Source organism: Macaca mulatta, chromosome 1, assembly GCF_049350105.2.
Source record: "Macaca mulatta isolate MMU2019108-1 chromosome 1, T2T-MMU8v2.0, whole genome shotgun sequence".
NCBI lineage: Eukaryota > Metazoa > Chordata > Mammalia > Primates > Cercopithecidae > Macaca > Macaca mulatta.
Window position 1 is genome coordinate 67,880,026 of NC_133406.1, and position 22,525 is coordinate 67,902,550.

Here is a 22,525-nt window from a genome sequence, read left to right on the forward strand (position 1 = left end):
TTTTTTTTGGTAGAGACAGGAGTCTCACTATGTTTCCAGGGCTCGTCTTGAACTCCTGGGCTCAAGCGATCCACCCACTTCAGCCTCCCAAAGTGCTGGGATTACAGGTGTGAGCCACCACACCCCGTTTTGATTATCTTATTCTTAACTATGCCTTACTCTTATTTATTCGAACATCTGTACCTAAGTTTTACAGTTTTCATTAGTATTAATGAAATGGAGCCCTGAGTTTCTTGCCTTAGTTGAACACATACTTAAATAATTTGTAAAACACTTCAACTGTTTACAGCATGTTTTCACACACAGTATACCTTTAAAGCTTCATACTTTTAGTCCTTAAACTCACCATATACAATATTGAACTCCTTTCTGCCTCTACCTCTAAACATGCTTTTCCTCCTCCTCCATTTCTAAATCATTTTACAGTACCACTGTAAAATTGTTGATAAAGCTAGGAGCCATAACCTTATCATACATATGTCATCTTGTCGATCTGGGTTCACTGAGTTTCTCAGAGGTTTGGATTTGCAGTTTTAATTAAAGGGAACCTTTTGCCAATACTTCTTCAAATATTAATTCTGGCCACATAACCCCTTTCTGAAACTCTGATACATACATATGAGACCCTTTGAAGTTGTCCCAAAACTCACTAATGCTGTGTTCTTAATTTTTTTCCCTTTTTTTTTTTTTTCCAAAAATGGAGTCTCAATCTGTCACCCAGGCTGGAATACAGTGGCGCAATCTCGGCTCACTGTAACCTCCACCTCCCAGGTTCAAGTGATTCTCCTACCTCAGCTGCCTGCGTACCTAGGATTACAGGCATGCACCACCACACCTGGCTAATTTTTTGTATTTTTAGTAGAGACAGGGTTTTGCCGTGTTGGCCAGGTTGGTCTTGAACTCCTGGCCTCAAGTGATCCACTGGCCTCACCCTCCCAAAGTGCTGGGATTACAGGCATGAGCCACCGCACCTGGCTTCCCTGTCTTTTTTTTCCTCTGTGGTTTGATTTTAGATCTTCTATTGCTATGTCTTTGGGTTCATTGATCTTGTCCTGTGCATTTTCTATGTTGGTAATCCAGTCCAGCGTATTTCTCATCTCAGATATATTTTTCAGTCTCTATAAGTTAAATGTGGGTCTATTTTATATAGTCTGTGTCTCTTCTTAACAATACCATGTTTTCTTCTATTGTCTTGAACCATGGGACATATTTATAATAGCTGTTTTAAGGTCCATGTCTACAAATTCTATCATCTGTTTTGTTTCTGGATCAGTTTTTATCGATTGACTTTTTTCCCTTAATATGGGTTTTATTTTCCTTTTTCTTTGCATGCTTGATAATTTTTAATGTATCCTGGATATTGTAGATTTTACATTGTTGGGTGCTAAATTATTTTGTTTTCTCATACTTTTGAGCTTTTTGGATGCAATCAGGCAACTTGAAAACATTTTGATCCTTTTGAGGCTTGCTTTTAAGTTTTGCTTTAGAAAACTAGACATTATTTATTCTAGGGCAAATTTGACCCCACTACTCAGGCAATTTCCTTCTAAGTACTCAACTCAGTGCCCCATATATTATGTTTTCTACACTTTATTCAGAATGTGAATTATTCTCAGGCCTATATGAGTTCTGGGAATTGTTCTGCTTGATTCCTTCCAGTACTTCTTTCCTTGGCCATAGGTAGTTTGGGATTCAAAATGAATTTTTAAACTATGAGTGAGACTTAAGTATATTTAAATATGGCTGAGACAAATTCATTGAAGCATGATATTAAGGATGTGAGACAAGAAGCCTATAGAAAATAGGATCCAGATAGCAGGTGGAGAAATTGGTCTGAAATACAAGGGATGCCTCCTCTTACAATGGTAAGAAAGAAGAAGAGAATCCAGATGTCAGAAAGTTTGTAGATATTTTCACAGGAAGTTGAGGAAGTTTCCACATATTGAGAGGTGTGTGTGCATGCATGCGTGTGTGTGAGAGAGAGAGAAGCAGGAGGCAGGAATGAGTAAGGAGAAAGGGAACGGGGTCAGTGATTTTAGGAGAATGGAACTGGGTCAGCTGATTTTAGAAAATGGAAGATTTATAATAATTGGGAAAATGGAAAAATAAATTCACCCGAGAAGTATAACTAGATTGTAAGTATAGCCAGATGATGGCCAAAGTTCCAATTCATCCCACTGTGTTGCTTTTCCTAGTACAATCAAGGAGTTAATTGGTTCTTCCAAGGTTAGCGTTTTGGCAGCTTGGAATGCCAGCTTGATGGAGGAAGAAGTAAGGACAAGAAGGGGCTGATGAACAAAAAATATAGTGTCAAGGACTGAAGGTGCAGTCAAAGCATGGAGTTGTGAGAGCAGTTGAGTGAGCAACTTATGTTAGAAAAAAGAGGCTGTAGTCAGCACCTGTTTTACTTAGTAGTTTTGGCAAAGACCTCACCGTAGCCTCTGGTGATGCCGAGGCCCAAGAAATAATGTGAGACTGGGAGGGAGAAGTCATTAGAGAAGAGAAAATCAAATAATTTAGTGTGCAGACTGTTAGAAGGATCATTCATGTGGAAATTTAATTCACCTTAAGTCACATTAAGTCAGAGAGACGTTAGGGTGCAGGGGAATCTGTGAGCCAGGTGGAAATCTTCACTAACGGAGCAGGCCTCACTAGATGATTAGCAGTTGAAACATTGCTGAGAGGGAGAATATGGTACCGTCAGATGGCAGGAGCTTCAGACTGAACCACAATCTGCAAGAGTGTCTCATGGATCCTGGTAACATGTGCTTCAAAATTTTATACAAATGAATTTCTGTCAGGGTATGGGCAGATTTGAAGGGACTTACCCAGTTTTGTAATTTGTATCAATTCCGTCTGAAGGCCCAAACAATAACGGGAACTCTGAAGAGGAGGCAGATGTGGGCCCCAGATTTGAAAGGTAAACTCGTAGGACACAGCCTCCTTCACCTCCTATGCTCACATTCTTGATGGGCAGTTGCCACACCCCCACCAAAAATCATCACCATCCCACTGGCGCTCTTCCTTGGTAGAAATGTGGGGACCTCACTACTCTTGTGAATTATAGAGGGAAAAATAATGAAAGTGAATATGAGGATGAAGCCAGATTATAAAGATCCTCAAAAACAGAATAAGGGATTTAGACTTCTTAGTAAAAAGACCATTCGAATTAAGAGTCCAGAATCCTGAGTCCTAGTCCATTTTCTCCAGAACAACTAGATATGTTAAAACTTTCAGAAAGGTATTTAACCTCTCCAGGCCTTATTTTTCTCATTTCTAAGGTAAATATGTTAGGTAAAATAGGTAGATTTGAACCATGTTCTCCAGAAATGCTCTGGGAAATGTTTGCTTCAAATTTCTTTTTTTTTTTTTTTTTGAAATGGAGTTTTGCTCTTGTTGCCCAGGCTGGAGTGTGGTGGCGCGATCTTGCCTCACTGCAACCTCCGCCCCCGGGGTTCAAGCGATTCTCCTGCCTCCGCTTCCTGAGTAGATGGAATTACAGGTACGTGCTACCATGCCTGACTAATTTTTGTATTTTTAGTAGAGACGGGGTTTCACCATGTTGGTCAAGCTGGTCTTAAACTCCTGACTTTGTGATCTGCCCACGTTGGCCTCCCAACATGCTGGGATTACAGGCGTGAGCCACTGCTCCCAACTTGTTTTTAAAATTATAGTTTAAAATTGTAAAAAAAAAAAAAAAAAAAAAAAAAAATCAAAATTATAAACACATGTGTATTAAATTTTAATATATTGGAAACTGTTTACATGTTAACTCACTGTATTAGTCCATTCTCACACTGCTAATAAAGACATACTGAGGCTGCGTAATTTATAAAGAAAAAGAAGTTTAATGGACTCATCGTTGCACATGACTGGGGAAGTCTCACAATCATGGTGGAGGCAAATGAGGAGCAAAGTCACATCTTACATGGTGACAAGCAAGAGAGCCTATGCAGGGGAACTGCCCTTTATAAAACCATCAGATCTCTTGAGACTTATTTAATACCAAGAGAACAGCACAGGAAAAACCCATCCCCATGATTCAATTATCTCCCACCGGTTCCCTCCCATAACATGTGGGGATTATGGGAGCTACAGTTCAAGATGAGATTTGGGTGGGGACACAGCCAAACCGTATCACTCACTATCTACTCTTTTTTTCTTCTATAGATTTACTAATAAAGCCACTTCTCCCATATCTCTCTATATATTTGAAATTCTTATAATTGTGACTTGGGAATATTATAGCTTGGTGTTGATATATTGTTTAATCACTATATATTGTTTAATTTAGTCCTATATATGTCTGCCATAAAAATTATACATGCATCACAGTCAGTGCTTTTTCTATATTTAAAAAAATCAGGTAGTTTTAATTATTTGCATAAAATCAGGGTAATTTTCTTTAATTATAAACAATCATTATAGTAATGGTTTAACTTAAAAAGTTTATGTAATGTTCCCTAACTTTATCTTTCAATTTTCTTGGTCAGTTCAATCAATTAATATTCTGACATTGCAAGGCAAGGTAATTCACAACTTATCAGCTCTTTATTGATATACATAAAATAAAACACAAACACTGGATGCCAAAACTGTTACCTACAAACCTAAATATCAAATTTCATTTTTTATTCAAACAACCTATTATAAATTTGACTCGGTAATAAACATATACTAATACAATGCTATACTTACCTGTTTCATGTATTTGAATGTGGAATTAGAATAATATTTTATTTCTTTTAATAGTACTTTTTTTTTTTTTTTTTTTTTGAGACAGAGTCTTGCTCTGTCACCCAGGCTGGAGTGCAGTGGTGCAATCTCAGCTCACTGTAACCTCCACCCCCCGGGTTTAAACAATTCTCATGCCTTAGCCTCCCGAGTAACTGGGACTACATACGTGCACCACCACGCCTGGCTAATTTTCTTTTTTTGTATTTTTAGTGGAGTTGGGGTTTTGCCATGTTCCCCAGGTTGGTCTCGAACTCCTGCTAGGATTACAGGTGTGAGCCACCATGTCTGAACAAAAGGGTACTTTTACTACAACTCTTTGAAAACCACTAGATTAAATTATCTTTGAGATTCTAAGATTATATTATTCTGAAATAGGGATCCTGTAATTTTTCATAACTATTGAGACATGATTCACAGATCATAAAATTCACCCTTTTATAGTATAAAAGTCATGATTTTTAGAATATTCATATAGTTGTGCAGCCATCACCATGATTTAATTTCACAATATTTTTATTATCCCCCCCCCCAACCAAAACTCTGTAGCCATTAGCAGTTACACCTCCTGGCAACCACTAACCAATTTTTTGTCCTATGGTTTTGCCTCTTCTGCACATTTTATATGAATCGAATCATACAATATGTGGCTTTTTGTGTTTGATGACTTTTACTTAGCATGACGTTTTCAAGGCTTATTCATGTTTTATCACATATCCATACTTCATTGTTTTTTGGGGACTTAATAATATTCTTTGTATGGATATACCACATTTTGTTTGTCTTTCCATTCATTGACATTTGGGTTGTTTCCATTTTTGGCTTTATGAATAATGCTATGAACATTTGTGTACAAGTTGTGTAGACATATAGTTTCATTTCTCTTGAGTATATATCTAGTTCTAGAGCTGTATTTATTCTTAACATTTCTAGGAACTACCAAACAGTTTTTCAAAGTAGGTGCACCATTTTACTGTCCCACCAGCAATGTATGAGAGTTTCAGTTTCTCCACATTCTCTTCAACACTTGTTATTATCTTTTTATGTAAGCTATCCTACTGGATATAAAGTAGTATCTTATTATGGTTTTGATTTGTATTTCCCTAATGACTAATGATGTTGAGCATCTTTTCATGTGCTTATTGACCATTCATTTATCTTCTTTGGATAAATTTCTATTAAAATCCTTTGCCTATTTTTTAAATTGGCTTATTTGTCTCTTTATTTTTGAGAATTAAGAGTTCTTTACATATTCTGGAAATAAGTCCTTTATAAGATAAGTGATTTGATAATATTTCCTCCCATTCTGCCTGTCTTTTTACTTGATGATGTTCTATGAAGTACAAAGTTCTTAATTTTGAGAATTCAGCTCATTGATTTTTCCTTTTGTTGCTTGTGCTGTTAGTGTCTTATCTATGAAACCATTGCCTAATATAAGATAAAGATTTACTACTATGTTTTCTTCTAGTAGTTTTATGGTTTTAGCTCTTTAGATTTTTTATACGGTGTGAGGGGAGAGGTCCAAATTAATTCTTTTACATGTGAATATCCAGTTGTCCCAACACCATTTGTTAAAAAAAATTCTTTTTTCATTTATTTGTGTTGGCACCCTTGTTGAAAATGAATTGCCCATAAATGTAAGTTTTTATTTCTGGACTGTCAATTATAGTCTCTTGATCTATTTGTCTATCCTTCTGCCAGTACCACACCGTCTTGATTATTAAAGCTTTATAGTAAGTTTTAAAATTGGGAAATGTGAGTCCTCCAACTTTGTTACTGTTTTTCAAGATTGTTTTGGCTATTCTGGGTCCCTTGCGTTTACATATGAATTTTTAGGACATGTAAATTTTAGGATTGAATTCTTTGTTTCTGCAAAAAAAAAAAAAGGAAGGCCATTGCAATTTTGATAGGGATTGCTTCGAATCTGTTTGATCGGTACTTTGGGCTGTATTACCATCTTAACAATTTAAGTCTTCCAATCCATTAGCATGAGATGTCTTTTCATTTATTTGGGACTTCTTTGATTTCTTTCAAAAATGTTTTGTAACTTTCAATGTAATACAGGTTTTACAGTTTTGTTAAATACATTCCTAAGTATTCTATTCATGTTGATGCTATTGTGTTTTCTTAATTTTGTTTTTTCATTGTTCATTTCTAGTGTAAAGAGATAAAATTGATTTTTGTATATTGATCACAAATCCTGAAGCTTTGCTGAGCATATTCATTAGTTCTAGTAGTTATTTTCTTCGTGTGTATGTTAGGATTTACTGCATAGGAGATCATGTCATCTGTGAATAGAGGTAGTTTTAATTCTTCACTTCCAATCTGAATGCCTTGACAAAGACATTCTCCTAGACTAGTCGCTCCCACGGTTTATTGTTGCTGTTTGTTGTTGTCATTCCTCTTTGTTTGATGACTTTCTTGGATTTTGTAAAGTCTATATTATTGCCATGTGCATCCCAGTTAACATTAGTGGCCAGCTAACAACTGGACAGAGATTTCATTAAGTCTTTGCTGAGGGGTTCTGCGTGTATTGAGCCATGCCTTCAATACTCCTGGAGTCAGTTTACAACTGTGCCTTATCTTTCACTTTCTGCATGCACAGAGCAACAAGATCAGCTAGAGTTATGAGACTACGACCTTCTCAAGTTTTTTTCTGGGCATGCACATAGCTTTGCACATGTGCATGGACTGCTAGATTTCCAGAAATGCGTTAGAACTTTTCAGAGATCCCTATTAACTTTTCATTCCCTAGATTTTGCTCTTATTTTTTCATTGGCCAGAACTGCTTCTTTGGTGGCTGCAGTGTTAAACAATTGCCACTGATTGCTGTTGGATTTCACAGTTGCAAGTGTTGGCTTTCAACACTACCAGCGAACTGGGGAGAGGGTAATGGGAATAGGGTACATTTAAAATGCCACAAACCTTGTATTTCTCACAGTATTCAGCCATTTTTCTTGAATAAACACTCCTTGGAATATTGCAGGCCTTTAGTTAGTTCAGATTTCTGAAAAAGTTTTTTTTTTTTGACCATGTTTGCCAGTGTTCATGTTGCTTTTATAGAGGAGCAACTTTCAGAGGTCCTTACTTCACCATTCTGCCTGTAACGGTTTTTGAATAGAGGTGTGTCACCACAAAAGCCAGGTGTATGGAAGTCTAGTTTACCAGTGTCTGATGTCCATATGCTGGCATGGAGATTGGTGAACTGTAGTGATGAACTGATCCAAAATGGCCGTTCAGTTAAGGAAAACTAGGAACATTACCAGAAGAAAGTTACAAGGCCAAAAGTTCAAAGATTTAAAAGTAAGTAACAGATTGAGCTGACATGAAGGATGACCTGACTGAGCATAGGAGACCTCTCCTGTGCCTGCTCTCTGCACCCCTTCCTCCCCTATTTCCCACTGTCTGCATCCACTACACAGATAATGTTTAAAAACTTTTCAAGCATTCAAACCCTTTATTTCAAATGAAATATTATTTATAACTCAAATAGTGTACAAGAAGCACCAGAATGGGGAAAAGATAACTAAGATGAAATTGCATTATAGAAATATAGTGATCTATTTTTAAAACACTTGTGTGTTTGCTCACGTAATCTTATCACTTGAGAGGACATGAACATGAATCTCTGTTTTGTAATGGAGAAAAATGAGACTTTCAGTAGATCAATTACCTCCAAGGCTTAGGGCTAGAAACAGGTAGAACTGCTCCTAGTTCTTTTGATTTGTCAAGTACTTTTTGCACTATTAGATAATAACACTCTATTAGAGGAGTTTTAGTAGTAAGGAAGAGCCTATTTTGAGATACTATCTGGAGGAAAAATCACCAGTGTTTATCTGGTTGGTCATGTGAGATTAAAAAAGAGAAGATGCCCAAAAGTTGGAAAAGGTAATGCATTAAAAGTGTAATTTTAAAACATTGCAGCTAGCCAAAAACAAATGCCATTCTAATGTAGGGAAATGAAGATCAAGTTGCTATTAATTCAGTGGAAGAAACAGGGAAATAATTACTGAATACTTAATTTTAGCCACAAATGTGTATATTTTGCTAATTTTTCTCCAGGTGTCAGCAGCACTGTAAACAATGGCAATTATAATAGTTACTTGGGTATCTACATTTGTTAAATATTACACATTTGGGAGTATATTATATTCATTTGCTCCCACCATCAATAGTTTATACTTTAATATCTTGAAAAATGTCATATATTATTTAGTGCTATATTCAATATTTTACCATCTATATTATTACGTCCTCAGCCTGCTAGAGAATTACTTAACTGTAATCCTGTAAGTTTTGACTTAACTGAAGACTCAAAATATTTTGGAGAAACTGGGTCAGCAGGGGGCAGCACAATCTTACAATGTGTAAAATGTGGTCATTTGAATGACCGTTCAGAAATAGGATATAAAGGTAGTATAGTTCATGGCTTTTCAAGCATTCAAACCCTTTATTTCAAATGAAATATTATTTATAACTCAAACGTGTAAGGCAGAGAAAAGTGGTATTTTACTAACAGAAATCTTATTTTATAATATTTACTTGTAACATCTAATGCTGAAAATGATAGGGTGGTTTTGATGAACAAAAAATTGAGAATGAAATTTTCTAGAAAGTACTATTACTATATTATTTTTATAGATGAGGAAATCGAGTCTCAAGGAACTTTTAAAACATGTCCAATGTCACACAGATGGCAAAAAGTTAGAGCTTATTCATAAATTCAACTGTCTTACTCTGTCCAAAGCACAGGCACCTACAATTATGCAATTGCTGCTAATACGTTTTCATCTTGCTGCAGCTCTGAAATCCAGTGCAACATATTTCTTTTATTTTAATTATGCATTTTAGAGAAAATTCTGATTCGTATAGATAAGGAGTTACAAATGATAACTTTTTTTGACAGCTTGCTCTTTAAACTTCAAATATTCTCAATTAAACAGAAATGACAGGTAAATCTTTAGTCCAAGATACAGAAAATAATACATTAAATTTATTTGCAATACAATGTGTTCCCTAATATGTTAACAAGTGGTGTAACTATTAAGGAAGTAGATAGTTATTTCACATTTTTTAGATAACTGAAGTATGGAGATGCTAAATACCTTACTAAAGTCACAGTCCTGTAACAGACCCCAGTAAATCTGGCTGCAAAGTTTCCTTTCCTTCTGAGTACACTGTATTGCCTCTATTTTATTACTCATTTATGTACTTGTATTGTTTTTATTTTAATTTTTAAATAGTTAAAATTGTATTTTAAAAATGAAATTCAATAGATTTCACTAACCACTGTTGGAAAACCAGTAGTCTATGGATAATTATAATCCAAAATATAGAAGACATTTAGAAATTATTTGGGGCTGTTATATTAATAATTTAATTTATTTATATTTAGTTTTCCAATAATAAAAACATATTTATATTAAAAACAGATTCAAATCATCTCATTTAAAATAAATTAATTAAAGGGAACATATAATTGGATATATCAACTTGCATAGGAATAACTGATTCTAACACTCTATGTGCTGAGTGACCAATTTAAAAAGCTCACACTTCCCCCAGGTGTAAATGTGAGAGCATTTCTGGGATATAGAGTCTTTACTATTTAGCAACCCAATATGTGTCAGCAGTGATTCAGATATCTCAGAGAAAGAGATTTTTGAAATTTTCAGAAATGTGATAGACTAGGAAGAAATCAAGGAAGTCAGCTACATTAATTTTGAAGCAAAATTTATAGTTCTTAGTATGTGCTAAAGCTGTTAGGTTAGAAAAATCTTATATGATTACTCCAACTATAATGTGTCTAGATCACTAAGATTGATTATAATAAAACAGATATTTTTAAGTCTATGTTTTGCTACAGGGTAAAAAATTGCAATTTTTTGCTCGGGATATAAAATGCGCACAAAGCAACTGTTATCTCAAGTAAAGACATATCTGTCACTAGCACAGCTAAGTAAGTTGTGATCCCTGCTCAAGCATTCAGTCATGCAGCATATTTGGCCTTATTTTTTGAAGAGGTCTATCTGAGCATGTTACTTCCCAGTTCAAAATGCCTCTCTTGCTTCCACTACTTGTAGAGTAGGTCCAACTTTTCTTACCACCGCATTTCGTGTCTTTCATGATTCATTATTTTCATTCAGCAATATTTATTAAGTGCCTGCTGAATGATAGGCACTGTACTAATTTGAGGACATACAAAGATGAATAAAACAAAAGTTCTGCCCTCAAGGGACTCACAGTCTAGTGGGAAAGACAGACAAAGCAACAGTTACAGGACAGAAAGTCTCTAATAGAAATATTCATACAGTGCTGGGTGAATAAAATTTGGCTTCATCCTTCCTTTCCATCTACATTTTCCACTCCCTCCCCATAAACACATGCCACTCCAGATCCATTTACATTTAGCAAATGTGATACCCACTTTTGGGGCTTAGCTCATACTTTCTTTGTGTGAAATGCCCTTCCCTATGCCTGCTGAAATCCTATTAGGACCAACTTCAGGTAACTCTGGAATATTGTTTCTGTTATCCAGAGTTGATCACATCCACATATTTTCTCCCATAAAATCTCTAAAGGCAGTTTTTCATAGTCTGCCTTGAAATCAGTTCATCTATTCCCTAGTACAGTGCTTGTGCAGAACAGACATTGAATATACTTTTCTACTGCTGAGTCTCCAAATAACAACTTTATTTCTAGTCTATTCTGTTTCCTTCAGTAAAATAAAAAACAGTATGGCCGGGCATGGTGGCTCACATCTGTAATCCCAGCACTTTGGGAGGCTGAGGTGGGCAGATCACCTGAGGTCGGGAGTTCAAGACCAGCCTGGCCAACGCGATGAAACCCCATCTCTACTAAAAATACAAAAATTAACCAGGCATGTTGGCTCATGCCTGTAGTCCCAGCCACTTAGGAGGCTGAGGCAGGAGAATCACCTGAATGCAGGAGGCAGAGGTTGCAGTGAGATCACGCCACTGCACTCCAGCCTGGGCAACAGAGTGAGACTTGGTCTCAAAAAAAAAAAAAAAAAACAGTATATGGCCTATTTATTACTTTTTGCAACTGGCCTGAAGTCTGGTCACAAATAAAATGAATTAGGATTATAAGATGAATATGAGTGTTTCTAAAAACTATTAAACACAATGTAAACAGTATATTAGGTACTAGAGTATAATGGATACTGTTGGTTTTCTGCCCCAGGTATAAATGTGAGAGCATTCCTGGGATACAGGCTTTACTATTTAGCAACCCAATATGTGTGAGCAGTGACTCAGATTATCTCAGAGAAAGAAGGTTTTTGAAATTTTCAGAAATGTGATAGACTGGTAAGAAATCAAGGAAGTATGTATATACTACATATATACTATATGTAGTATGCATGGCCTATATATGTATGTATGACATACATATGTAGTATATATACTACATACATACTATATGTATACATATACATTTCCCACATACAATTCCCACAGAAAAAAATAATTTCCAATGAAGATGAACTCACATTTTAAAAAGTATGAGCAGGAAGAATTAGTCCACCATGAATGACAGTAGACGCAAGAGAAAGATGTGTTGGCAGCTCTAGAACTAATAGGGCTCTGTGAAAGAGGTTATAAAATAAATATGCTTTAATAGAATAAAGAAATAAAAGAAGTAATAGAAACTACAAAAAAAAAGAATAAGACAATGTGGGAAAAGAGGTTAATTTAAATAAGGGCCATATTGAACTTCTAGAATGAAAAAAGTCGTTAAAAATAGACTCAATGAAAAATATGAAAAAGTTTTGGAGAGTGGAATAGGAATGTTAAGCATATTTTCTAATAAGGACTCCAGAATGTGAGACTAGAAAAAACGAAAGATAATATTTAAAATACATAGATCATCAGATTGAGAAATTAGAAGTTTTACACAGGATTATTAAAACTGAGTCCACACCCATAAAAATTACAGTGAAAGGATAAAATACCAGACAAAATGATAAAAGCAACCAGATAAGATACAAGGGAACAACAGTGTGACCAACAGCAGACTTCTCAACAGCTACAACAAAGGCCAGAAGGCAGTGCAGTAGTATAATATACTACATGCTAGGTGTTGTTCTAGGTATTCAGTATACATTAATGAAAAACATATAAATTTTGGCTTGCATGAAACTTAATTCTAGGTAGAGAAGAGAGATAAACGTAATACATACAATAAGTATAGGGTATGTGAGAAAGAGGTAAGTACTGGGGGGTGGAGGGAGAAACAGGGTGAGCAGAATTAAGAGTGCTAGTGAGAAAGGAGGTGTAATATTAAATAAGGGTCAAGGTATAAGGCTCATTGGGAATGTGATATATGAGCAAAGACTTGAAAGAGGTGAGGGAGTTAACCATGTACAAATCTGAGGAAAGAACACCGCGAGCGGATGGAACAGCCTATCCTGAGCCCAGAGTGCGTGTGTTGTGTTCAAGGAATAGCAAGAAGTGCATTTAGCTAGAACTCTATGACTGAGGAGTAAAGTAATAGGAGGTTAGAGAGTAAAAGAGGCAACCCTCTCACTCCAACCCCCCAAAATCTATATTTTTCAATACTCAAACCAAAAAAAAACTTTCTAAGTCAACTCAGCGTCAGAGACTAAAGCATAATTAAAATTGGAAATATTTAGGCACAAACACAAATGAAAATACCTAAATTTGTGGATTTCAGCCCCTATCAGTATTATAAGGAAATGTCTAGCCTTAAATTTATTTCTAAGAACATAAGAATGAGGCAAATTGATCAGCTATAAGCATTCTTCAACTCAAGAAGTTAGAAAGGGGAAACAGAGTAGAAATTAAAGAAAAATTGTAAAGAAGTTTAACATAAACAAAATCTGGTTCTTTGAAATTACTAATAAAAATAGATAACACCCCTGGAGATGTTGAACAAGAAAGAAAGAAAAATATGTCAAATTAAAAGGAGGACATAACCACCAATTCAGTGGAGATCTCAGAATTTTAAGAGAATGACTCTAGGAAAATAAATTTGAAAACAAATAAAATGTGCACTTTTCTTGAAACATACAAATGTCTAAAAAGTGATTTAAGAGTAATAGAAAACATGAAAAGACTGATTATCATTAAAGAAATTCAGCCAGTAGCCAGAGTCCTCTTAAAAGAAAGAGGAAAAAAAGATGGTCAAGTTTCAGAAGCAAGTTTTACCCAGCTTCAGTGAACAAATAACTTCTGTTATATAAGCTATTTCAGAGAATGAAAAGGAAAGGTATCTAACTTCTCTTTCGAGGCTTGTATAATTTTGACACCAACTAGACAAGAATAACATGAGAAAATTATAAACCAATCTCATTTATAAACATATATGCAGAAACCCTAAATTAAGCATTTTAAAATAATTCAGCAAAAAATATACACATATGCCTATATTTATACATATATATTCTTCAAATAGGTATTGTTTCAGGAGACCATGAGAAAAGAAACTTACAAACTTTATAAACCAATCTCATAAGCAGAAATGCTAATTAAATATGTTCATATTGAATAGAGCAAAAAAGTGCATATGTATATATACATATATATACATAAATTTTGATTATAGCAGGAATTTTTTTTTTTTGAGATGGAGTCTCACTCTGTCGACCAGGCTGGAGTACAATGGCATGATCTCGGCTCACTGCAACATCCACCTCGCAGGTTCAAGCAATTCTCGTGCCTCAACCTCCCGAGTAGCTGGGATTACAGGCGCCTGCCACCACACCTGACTAATTTTTGTATTTTTAGTAGTGACAATGTTTCACCATATTGGCCAGGCTGGTCTCAATCTCGTGACCTCAAGTGATCTGTCTGCCTCAGCCTCCCAAAGTGCTGGGATTACAGGTGTGAGCCACTGCACACAGCAGATCATAGTAGGGATTTTTATGACCATTTCCACATGATGCTATGGTCAAACGCTGATAAAGTATTCTGTTATTATGGTTATTTATGTGAATGTTCTATGATTCATTTTTCTTTTCTTAAATCTTATCAGATATGTTAATTTTTAGTGTTAATATGTAGGGCTTATGAAAGAAAAAGTGATCATTTTCTGCTTTTATTGTGGCTCTTCCTTACCTAACCTGAATGTCAGAGCCGTGCTCCATGAGTGTAGTAGCATCATGATTCCGTTTCATTGAACCATCTTTTCATCCTCCTCGGCTCCTGCAAGGCTAATAACTGCACAGCAAGAGCCTGTGGAGGGTACTTACAATTGGAGCAACAGCAACAACATCACCTGCTCTCCAGTAATGTGGATAACAGTCCTCACTGAAGACCAAGGGGGAAAAAGCAGGGACAGACAACTCAGTTGAATGGGCTCTGTAGTTGACGTCTGTTTTTTCTGCCTAGCATTCATATCTTTCTTATGCACACCGTACCCAGATTTTGGTTGGGAGACTAACCTGCCCCTGTGTTCTGCTGAAGCAGACTTTATTCCAAAGCCCTAGAATTAAATCTCATGGGCTCTAAGCAGCAAGTTCCAGGATTTGGATTTGAGCAAGTAGGATGCTGTCTTCCTCTTTCCCATGACACTCAGAGCTGCTGGCAACTAGGAGGGAAAAGTGTGCCAGAGAATGAAGCCAAATTTGGGAAACAAACCTGAGAAATGGATAAAGGAGAACTGGTTCCTAGTGACATGGGTTGAGGCCTGGATCAATGAGTGCCAGAAGCTACCTGTGTACAAACTGTACAAAGCCACTGTTCACTCCAGTAGACTGTCCTTTTGATACACTCGGTGTTTTTACAAACCCTACTAAAACCCAGCCTGGCTCTCCTTTACGCTAGACTAACAGTGTGGAGGATGGAAAGGAGGTGGGATTTGGAGCAATTACGCTCTTTCTTCCTCTCTCCTGAAATTGCCTCTGGTGATCTCCTCCTTACCTAGTTCCCTGGGGCTAGGAGAGGGCCCTGAGGAGGAATCCTTGCGGCTAGAGATGAAGTTCATCATTAGTGGCAGCTCTGACTTTGCAGCAGGTGACTTCCCTTGTTTTAACTTCAGCACCCTCTGTGATCGCCCCATTTTCAGAAAAGTATGATGGAAGCATTTCACATATAAATAAAAACTGAATGCTATCTTCCAGACACAGTGAGAATTAAGTTCCACAGACACTATTCAATAGGTAATTCAATTATAGTAATGATCATTGTACAGTTCAGTGGTTTCACCTTAAAAAATATTGAGCATAAGTAGTTACAAGTAAGCTGGCAGTAATTTAATATTAATAAAAAGCCTAGTATGTTTACTTAATAGGAATTATATTGTATTTTTAATCATATTGTTTTTTCTCTATGTATTTACAAGCTTCCACCTGATTTTAACCTGTTCACACCATTAAGGAAATGTAATGGCTACCTTAACCACTAATTCTGGTTATGGTAAACATATAGCATATATTCATTCCTCTAAAAATTACATATACTTCACTTTCACAGAATTACTTGTAATCCTTTACCCTAGGGCAGAAGACTCAGGGGGAAGGAGGGGAAGTATTAAAAAGAAGTAAAATATTATGCAAGATGGGAAGAAGTTTTACTTTGGGAAGCCTGTGGGACTATTCCTTTAAGTAGACCTAGTTATGATTGGAATTTGTTTGACTTTGCATTAATCACCTGCAGCTACTGCTACCTAGGCAAGCCCCAGTTATAAATTAGTGATGAGATCTGCAGAGGGAGTAGATGGAGATTCCTGAATATACACTGAATGGAGCAGCATGCCCTGAGGAGTAGTCTGAGGAAAGATGCCATTTGGGCAGATAGTGTCGATATTTAATTTGAGGTTGGTTGTTTTTGAGACACATCTCGCTATGTTGCCCAGGCTGGTCTAGAACTCCTGGGGTCAAGTGATTCTCCTCTGTCAGCCTCCCAAGTAGCTGAAATTATAGGCGAATGCCCGTAACTTTTTTTTTTTTTTTTTTTTTTTACTACAGTGATTCTGTTTAGCTATTTTTTACTGCTTTTCTTGTACTGAGTGATCTCCTTGGAGTGCCACAACTCTACCAATATTGAATGGGCAGTTACACTAATGTCAGTGGAAGGGACATGAGATTAGCACTTTTTCTAGGGTGTAAATTCATAATGAACTCTTCTAGGTAATAGTTTCTTGTGTTATTTAAACACCACTATATTTCAGCAGGGCTTACTAAAATAGAATGTGATTAACAAGGATCTTAATGCTCTTGCTTTTTGGTTGGACTTGAAGGTAATGATTTTCACAGCAGTGAAGTGGGGAGTGTTTTCCTTAGGATCGAGAAAGGACTTTCCATCGCTTTCTTTGGGCATTGCTTTTTTTCTCAAAAGTGGCAGTATGACTTCTGTGTATAAGCAGCTATTAGGTTCACATCTTATCTGACAGTAGGTTAATGTGGAAAATACTATATTGTGAAAAATGTATCTAACAATATTCTAACAGATGCTGCTAGTATAATAGCCTAATGTAACAAATGCACCAAATGTGCTCAAGCATGTTTTTGACACTATTTTCATAAGTGATGATATATCCTAATTGAAACTTACTAAAATTGTTTTCGTCTCCAACTGTCATGAAAACATACCAAACTATGTGTTTTGTGTACCCATGATTTAAGAATATAAAATGTGTATTCCTTTTGGCTTCCACTCTGCAGTCTAGAGTTAAAAATATGAGATTTTAGCCTTAGTATATTAGTCCAACAAATTTGTTCAGGCTCCAGGTATGTATTCATTCTCCTTCATTACTTCTACAGCCAGTAGTAGGTTTAAACTCGAAGATTCTTATAAAACATTTAAATTTTTTTTAACTACATTGTTATACGGAATAGTGTTAGTGTCTTTTTTCTTTCCTTTTTAATTCATGGACTGGATCTCTTTGGGAATCTTCAAAGAAAGTTCTGTATATTTATTTTTATCATTGTATATTCATTTGTGTATACTGTGTCTTTTCATCATGTAATTCTTTTCTTAAATCTTTCTTGCAAAACCCAACACACATTAGAAAAGGGTAAAAAATGCAAATGTACAACCCATTTATCACAAAGCAAAACCCATGTAATTACCATCCAGGTCAAGGAAAGAAACAGTGTCTCAGTAACCCCAGAAACTCCCATCCTGCCCTTCCCAATCACTGTTCTTCTCTCCCACCTCCAGAGTTAACTACAATTTTTACTTTATGTTAATTACTTTTTTGCTTTTCTTTGTAATGTTACCACCTATTAATACATCAGGAACATAATGGTTTAGTTCTGCTTGGTTTGAGGTTTTGGTTTTTGGGTTGTTTGATTTTTTGTTTGTTTTTGTTACTTTACATAAATGGAATTATGCAGCTAGGTATCCTTTTGGGCCCAACATGTTTTACTTACAATCACATTTGTAAATGTAGTTATAATTGGTTTTCATTGCTGTATAGTATGCTGTTATGAACTCAGTACAAATTATTTATCCATTCTATTGCTTGAATCCAATATGAATAATGCTGCTATGAACATTCTTTCATATGTCTCTTGATAAACATTGCACATATTTCTGATGGGTATGTATGTAGGAGTGGAACTGCCAGCTCATAGCGTATGTGTATTTATAACATTTAAAAAATTGGTATCACTTCACATTTCTACAAGAGAACTATGATAGTTCTCAGTGCTTTGTCCTCACCACACTTGGTATCCTTTTAGCTCATCTGTTTGTTGTGTAGTGTTACCTTGTAGTTTTCATTTCCATTCCCCTGATTACTGATGAAGTCAAACAATTCAAAGAAACCTGCTGATATTTTTATTAGAATTGAATTTAATCTATTGATTAATTTGGAGAGAATGTTACAAAATTGAGCTTTCTAGTACAGTAACAGTTTATATAGTACTTTTTGATTTCTCTCAGTAATGTTCATAGTTTTCTGTATCAAGGCCTTGCATATCATTTGTTACATTTATTCCTACATATTTTATATTTAAATGCCATAATAAATGCTATTTTAATACATTTTATTTTCTATTTGCTTCTGATATATAGTAATGTATGGATTTCTACATTTTACCTTTGTATACAACTGCAGTTCATCTGTAGATTTATTCCTGTGTACATAATTATGTAATCTGCACATAAGGGCTTTTTAAAAAAATCTAGTCCCCTTCCAAATCATTATACTTTTTATTTCATTTTATTGTCTTCTTCACTAGCTGGTATCTCCACTACAGTGTTGACTAAAAGTAGTAATAGTTGGTAGTTTCAAAGGGGAAACATTAACATTTTTTGCTATTACGTATGATGTTGCATGTTGCTAGATTTGGTTTGCTAATAGTATATTTAGGATTTTTTCATCTAGATTCATGAATGAGAAACTTTTTCTTTTTTATAATGCCCTTATTAGATTTTGGTTTTATTATTTTGCTAAATTCTTAAAGGAAGTTGAGGAGTGGTTTCTCTTTCTCTACTATCTGAAAGAGTTTGTGTAAGGCTAGCATTATTAATTAGAATTCACTAGTGAAGCCATCTAGGCCAAAGTTTCTTATTTTGTTTTGTATGTGTATTTTGGAAAGGCTTTTAATTACAAATTAAATTTCTTTAGTAAGACTGTTTCTGAACAGTCTTCCACCGTGTCTTTTGGTTGTTAATAACTTTCTAGAAAGATGTCTATTTCAGAGGTCTCCAACCCCCTGGACACAGACCAGTACTAGTCCATGGCCTGTTGGGAATGGGTGCCACACAGCAGGAGGTGAGCAGCAGTGGGCTAGTGAACATTACAGCCTGAGCTCAGCCTCCTGTGAGATCAGTGGCAGCATTAGATTACCCTCTACACCCTGTCCATGGAAAAACTGTCTTCCAGGAAACTGGTCGCTGGTGCCAAAAAGGTTGGAGATCGCTGGTATATTTCATTCAAATTTCAAATTTACTAGAAGAAACTTGTTCATCCTATCCTCTTATTTTTTTCATGGTCTGTAGAATACATAGTGATGTCTCCTTCTTCATTCCTGATCATTGTTATTTGTCCCTTCTTTTTTTCTTAATTGGACTTTCCAGAAGTTTATTCATTTTATTAGTCTTTCAAATCACCTATTTCTATTATTTAGTTACTAAAAGTATACCTTTAATTTCCAAAAAATATAGATATTTTATTCTCCTCTAGAACAGAGTTTGGGTTTCTAATCAGTCAAAAACATTATGAATAATTTTCATTTGAAATTATTATTTGCTTTAATTTAAAAATTCTGTGTACTGGGGAAAATTATATTTTGTAGTTATTAGGTGTAATATTCTGCATGTGACTGTTAGGTCAATTTTGCTTATTGTGATGTTCAGATCTTCTACATCCTTATGGTACTTATTTGTCCGCCCATTTGGTCAGTTACTGAGGGAAGTGTGCTTATGTCCCCAGTGATTATGGATTTCTGTATTTCTCTTTCTAGTTCTGGCCATTTTTGCTTTCTGTATTTTGAGTCCATGTTATTAAATGCATCCAAATTTGGGGTTATTTTACTTTTTAGTAATTTCAGTGTTTTATCATTATTTCATATACTTCTTCATCTCTAGTGGTGATTATTGCCTTAAAGCCAACCCTGACTGATACTAATGTAACACATCAATTTGTTTGATTATTTTTTACATGATTAATTTTTCACATATTGTTCAACTTTTCTATATTTCTGTGTTTTAGATGTTGGCTTATAAATAGCAGGTAGTTCTGTTTTGTTTATTTAAAGGCACAGTTAGGACATTTGATGTATTGAGTCTAAATCTTTGTCAGTCGTTTAAGGTTGATAGTCTTTAAACAATAATTTCTCATATTCAGAAAACAGTTTATTAACATCTATAAGTTTAAGAAACATTTATCTGATTTGTATATAAATATGCAGGGATTTGTGAAGTCTTCTCATTTCCTATTACTTCTTTGGCTTTTATATAATGAAAAGAAATCCAGGGGCTAAAATATGCTAAGGACGATAATTCTAATCTGGTGTTTGGTTTGGTTTGCAACTCATCTTTATTGCGATTTACTTACCTAATCCAAATAAACATGGCATAACAATATATCTCTCTTGCAAAATACTATAAAAATTTTATTATTGATTACAGGGCTGTGACTCCCAAATGAGCGTGTCAGAAATGTCATGTAGTGAAAGTACATCCTCATGTCAGTCTCTTGAACACGGCTCAGTTCCAGAAATTCTTATTGGCCTGCTTTATAATGCCACAACTGGAAGACTATCAGCAGAAGTGATAAAAGGCAGCCACTTCAAAAATTTGGCAGCAAATAGACCACCCAGTGAGTGAAAAATAACTTTTTAAATTCTAATGTTTTCTTTACTTTTGGGACTCTCAGTACTAGGGACTTCAGTCCTATCATTTAGTCTTAACCAATCAAAATGAAATGGTGTAATCATCAGCTAATCTGTTTCATGTTTTCTATTTCCAGTCATTTGGGAAGTAGAAAAATTTGAAATTCAAAGTATTAATAGTAAGGTGACAGAACTTTTAATTTTTCATAGTGTCTGCAAAATAAATTATCTCTATCATCTTTTAATGCCAAAAAAGGTTACAGGGCCTTTAAAAGTGAGTAATGTTCACAAATATGAACAGGAATGTGTATAGCTATTGTTAACTGAAGAATAATGTGTTTTCTATCTGCATGCAGTACTATGAACTATTTTATTTACTTCTATATTTTCCTTCTTTCTCCCTTAACAATTTAAGAAGAAACTATTACTTCACATTTTTTCTCCTTTAAAATTATAACCCAGTACTGCCAGTAGAGACTTTTTTTAGATGGAATGGGCTTTGCTCTTACCAGGACAAACAGAATAAGGAACAGTTTGCAGTTTACCCTGGATACTAAGAAAGAAAAGCTAGATGGCATACCTCTGCCCTGACTGTATGCATGTTATACCTGTTACTGTTCTCTCTCCAGATCTCTCTCCCAGTTCAACAGGGCCAGGGTAGGTTATGGGAGGATAGTGAAATTGTCACCCAATATACCTCTAAATTGTTGGTACCTGTAAGAGGTAAACTGGGAAAGTGGCAGCTTTTTTTTTTTGGGAGACAGAGTTCTGTTCTTGTCGCCCAGGCTGGAGTGCGATGGCACAATCTCAGCTCACTGCAACCTCCGCCTCCCAGGTTCAAGCAGTTCTCCTGCCTCAGCCTCCTGAGTAGCTGGGACTCCAGGCACCCACCACCATACCCAGCTATTATTTTGTATTTTTAGTAGAGACGGGTTTCACCATGTTGATCAAGCTGATCTCAAGCTCCTGACCTCAGGTGATCCATCTGCCTCGGCCTCCCAAAGTGCTGGGATTACAGGCGTGAGCCACCGCACCCGGCCCAGCTTCTTTATACTTAGCTAAAATTAAAGCTGTTAATGCCGTAAACTAAAAACTTGAAAAGAAATCTGAAATAATAATGCCACCTTAAATTTTCTTAAAATAATTCTCACAGACTTAATGCCATGTTTTATTCCAAGAAGCAAGTAATTAGTATAGGAGTAGGGCCAGGAACAGTATCTCATGCCTGTAATTCCAACACTTTAGGAGTCTGAGGCGGGAGGATCACTTGAGCCCAGGATTTCAAGACCAGCCTGGGCAACAAAGTGAGACCCTGACTCTACAAAAAATTTAAAAATTAGCCAGGCGTGGTGGCTTGAGCCTGTAGTGCCAGCTACTCAGGACAGTGAGGTGGAAGGATCGCTTGAGCCTGGGAGATCAAGGCTGCAGTGAGCCAAGATTGCACCACTGCACACCAGCCTGGGTGACAGAGCAAGACCCTGTCTTAAACAACAAAAAAAAATTGGCCAGGTGCGGTGGCTCACGCCT

At 35.8% G+C, this 22,525-nt stretch overlaps 1 protein-coding gene across 5 annotated transcripts in view; it reads left to right on the plus strand.

The window, feature by feature from the left end:
* The window catches only part of SYT14 (synaptotagmin 14), a 224,562-nt gene that overhangs the window by 188,817 nt on the left and 13,220 nt on the right, over positions 1 to 22,525 (plus strand). For all 5 annotated transcript variants that reach the window (XM_001108818.5, XM_002801931.4, XM_077937123.1 and 2 more), the window contains one exon: positions 20,796 to 20,985. In XM_001108818.5, the coding sequence (XP_001108818.2) occupies positions 20,796 to 20,985 (190 nt within the window). The remainder of the gene's footprint in view (positions 1 to 20,795; positions 20,986 to 22,525) is intronic.